The following is a 2,567-nucleotide window of genomic DNA, read 5'->3' as shown; positions in this document are numbered from 1 at the left end:
CTTATATAAATCATGTTTAAAAGGATTGTCTCTAGCTAGCCTACACTTATGTGAAAAGTCCTAACTTGGTTCCTGGGTTCGTACAGGCTCTAAAACACCCACAGTTGGCGGGAATGGTAGGGTGGGTGAAGGCTCAGTTGGTGGAATCAGACACTCTTTGAAATGCTGTTCATTCCTCTTGTTCAGTAGAGCTAAAATTTTTCAGTTAATCTGTATTCTATATACCTTCAGTGGGTACATAGTGATTCTTTACCTACTAACTGTGGAGAGACGTTTATCCATTTTCTTGCTGTAAGAAATTAATAAGATGGACAGAAAATATTCAAGTATAAATGGTATGTGTGCAGAAGAGATTACAGAACTAGGCAGGAGCATGGCGAGGTCTGTGAGGTGGGGATCCCATTCCTACCTCCGGAAAGGAAAGCAGCAATGTCAGAAGGCCTCAAGCAGAGAGGCTGTACAGAGAAAGCCTTGTAAACCCCATGGCAGGCCATGTTCTCCATGGTATGAGAATCACTCAATGGAAAAGATAGGCTCCCGGAGTAAGTCTGTCACTCACCAGATGTACGTTCCCACCCACTTCTCCTGGGTGGTACTCGGTCAGTGCCACAGACTTTCTGCTTCAGGTGAACAAGGCAACTTAGAGGCCAAATGGTATAGAGATACAATGGTATGGGCTAGAAACCTTGGTGCTGTTCCCTCCCTAGCCTATTTCCAAATTCTCATGTAACTGGTTTGTTAGTTCTCACCTACTGACTTCAGTTTATCTTCTGTAAAGACAGAAGGGTCTTGGCCAGATGCTTTCTTAGGCCTGCCTAACTCAGAAGGGATGCAACTCTGTGAATTCCCGGTGACATTCGCCTAGTTGCAAATGGTGTTTGCTCAATGTAAGTCTTTAAAAGGTGTAGGTTGGTTTAACCTGACACTTTGGTCTAGTCTAATTGCCTTCCCACTATAAGGCCATCTTCCCCATCCCAAACCGTTCCCCACAACAAAAAAAGATTGACTTGAGAAAGGAGAATCACAGGTTTGGTTTCTGCTATTGTTGTTTGTCCTCCCCACAAGATTAATCACAGAAGCCATACTTATTCATATTCTACAGGCTTCCCAATTTGTCTCAATCCAAGACTCAGTCCATTTTAATTGATATCTGCAGTGCGTTTTGACAAACTGGCTATTTGATTAGCTGATTAACTAGCCATCTAGATCCTACAGTTAACAAATGTAAGGCCTATTAGTCTACAAAGCCTCGGGGTCCTTTCAAAACAGCTCTAAACCTCTGGGTGACCCTCCTGACTGCCTCCTTCACCTCCTGGTTACGAAAAGCATAAATTATGGGGTTGAGGGAAGGGGTAAGAAGGGCGTACACCAAGGCAATCCGCTTGTCTGTGCCCTCAGGGCGACTCCCAGCTGGCCCCACATACACAATGAAGGCAGAGCCAAAGAATAGAGTCACTACAGTCATGTGGGAGGAGCAGGTGGAGAAGGCCTTGGCACGGCTGGCAGCTGAGGGCAGCTTCAGCACAGCCCTCAGGATACCCCCATACAGGCCCGAAATGAGCACAAGATTGCATGCGTTGAGCACGCCAATCACTACAATATGGACCTGAGCATGCCAGCCTGTGTCCACACATGCCAACCGCATTAGGGGTGCCAGGTCACAAAAGTAATGGTCCACCTCTTTCAAACAGAAGGGCAGTGTGGCAGTGAGGCTGGCTGGCACAAGGGCAGCTGAGAAGCCAGTCCCCCAAGCAGCCCCCGCTAGCCCTAGCTGCACCTTTCTGCCCATGAGTGAATGGTAGTGGAGAGGCCGGCAGATGGCAAGGTAGCGGTCCAGCGCCATGACACCCAACAGGCAGCACTCGGTCATGCCCAAGGAGTGGAAGACATACAGCTGGGCGAAGCACGTGGCTGCCGAGATGGGGGAACGCCCTCGGAGCAAGGTATGCAGCAGCGTGGGCGCTGTGGTGCTGACGTAGCAGAGTTCCAGGAAGGAGAGGACACTGATGAAGAAGTACATGGGCGTGGACAGGCCAGAATCTGCCTGGACCAGGACGATGATGGACACGTTCCCTGCCAGGGTGAGGAGGTAGATGCACAGGGTCCCCAGGAACGCGAGAGGTCGCAGGGTCCAAGGGATTGTGAAACCAGCGAGGGTGAAACTCTGGGTCCACGTGTGGTTGACATGATCCATGATTTCTGGAAATAAGGGGTGAAGACAGAAGATTATCTACTTTACAATTCTTCTTGAAAATATTCCACAGTTCCAAAAGTATAGAACATGAGCCTGAGAATAGCCTAAATGTTATTAAACCAACTCCCCTCACTTTTCAAAAGACCAAGTGAGGACCAGAAACCAGAAGGATGTGCATAAGGTCAGTCCATTGCTGATGCTTGGGGTGGACCCAGGGTTCCTGCTACACAGCCTAGGACTTTCCCAGCTGTATGGAATGTGGCACCAGAGTCTCAGAATCCAGGGTTTTCTCCCAGGAACCCCACCAGGAAACAGAAGAAGTAGTAAAAGTCTCACTCTCGTCCTCTTAAAGTCCAAATGAAATGTTCCACAA

At 48.5% G+C, this 2,567-nt stretch overlaps 1 protein-coding gene across 1 annotated transcript; it reads right to left on the bottom strand.

Moving 5' to 3' along the window:
- Positions 1-1,234: 1,234 nt before the first annotated feature.
- Positions 1,235-2,194, bottom strand: LOC118930885 (olfactory receptor 10C1-like). The gene has a single exon (XM_036922913.2). The coding sequence runs from the start codon at positions 2,192-2,194 to the stop codon at positions 1,235-1,237; it is 960 nt and encodes a 319-aa protein (XP_036778808.2).
- Positions 2,195-2,567: the final 373 nt, after the last annotated feature.

The sequence above is a fragment of the Manis pentadactyla genome, chromosome 19 (assembly GCF_030020395.1).
Source record: "Manis pentadactyla isolate mManPen7 chromosome 19, mManPen7.hap1, whole genome shotgun sequence".
Classification (NCBI taxonomy): domain Eukaryota; kingdom Metazoa; phylum Chordata; class Mammalia; order Pholidota; family Manidae; genus Manis; species Manis pentadactyla.
Note: the sequence above shows the minus strand (reverse complement) of the source record. Positions and strands in the feature narration are given on the sequence as shown.

Excerpts from the sequence above, each read along its gene's own strand:
- LOC118930885 (XM_036922913.2), bottom strand. The coding sequence starts at position 2,194 with ATGGATCATGTCAACCACACGTGGACCCAGAGTTTCACCCTCGCTGGT.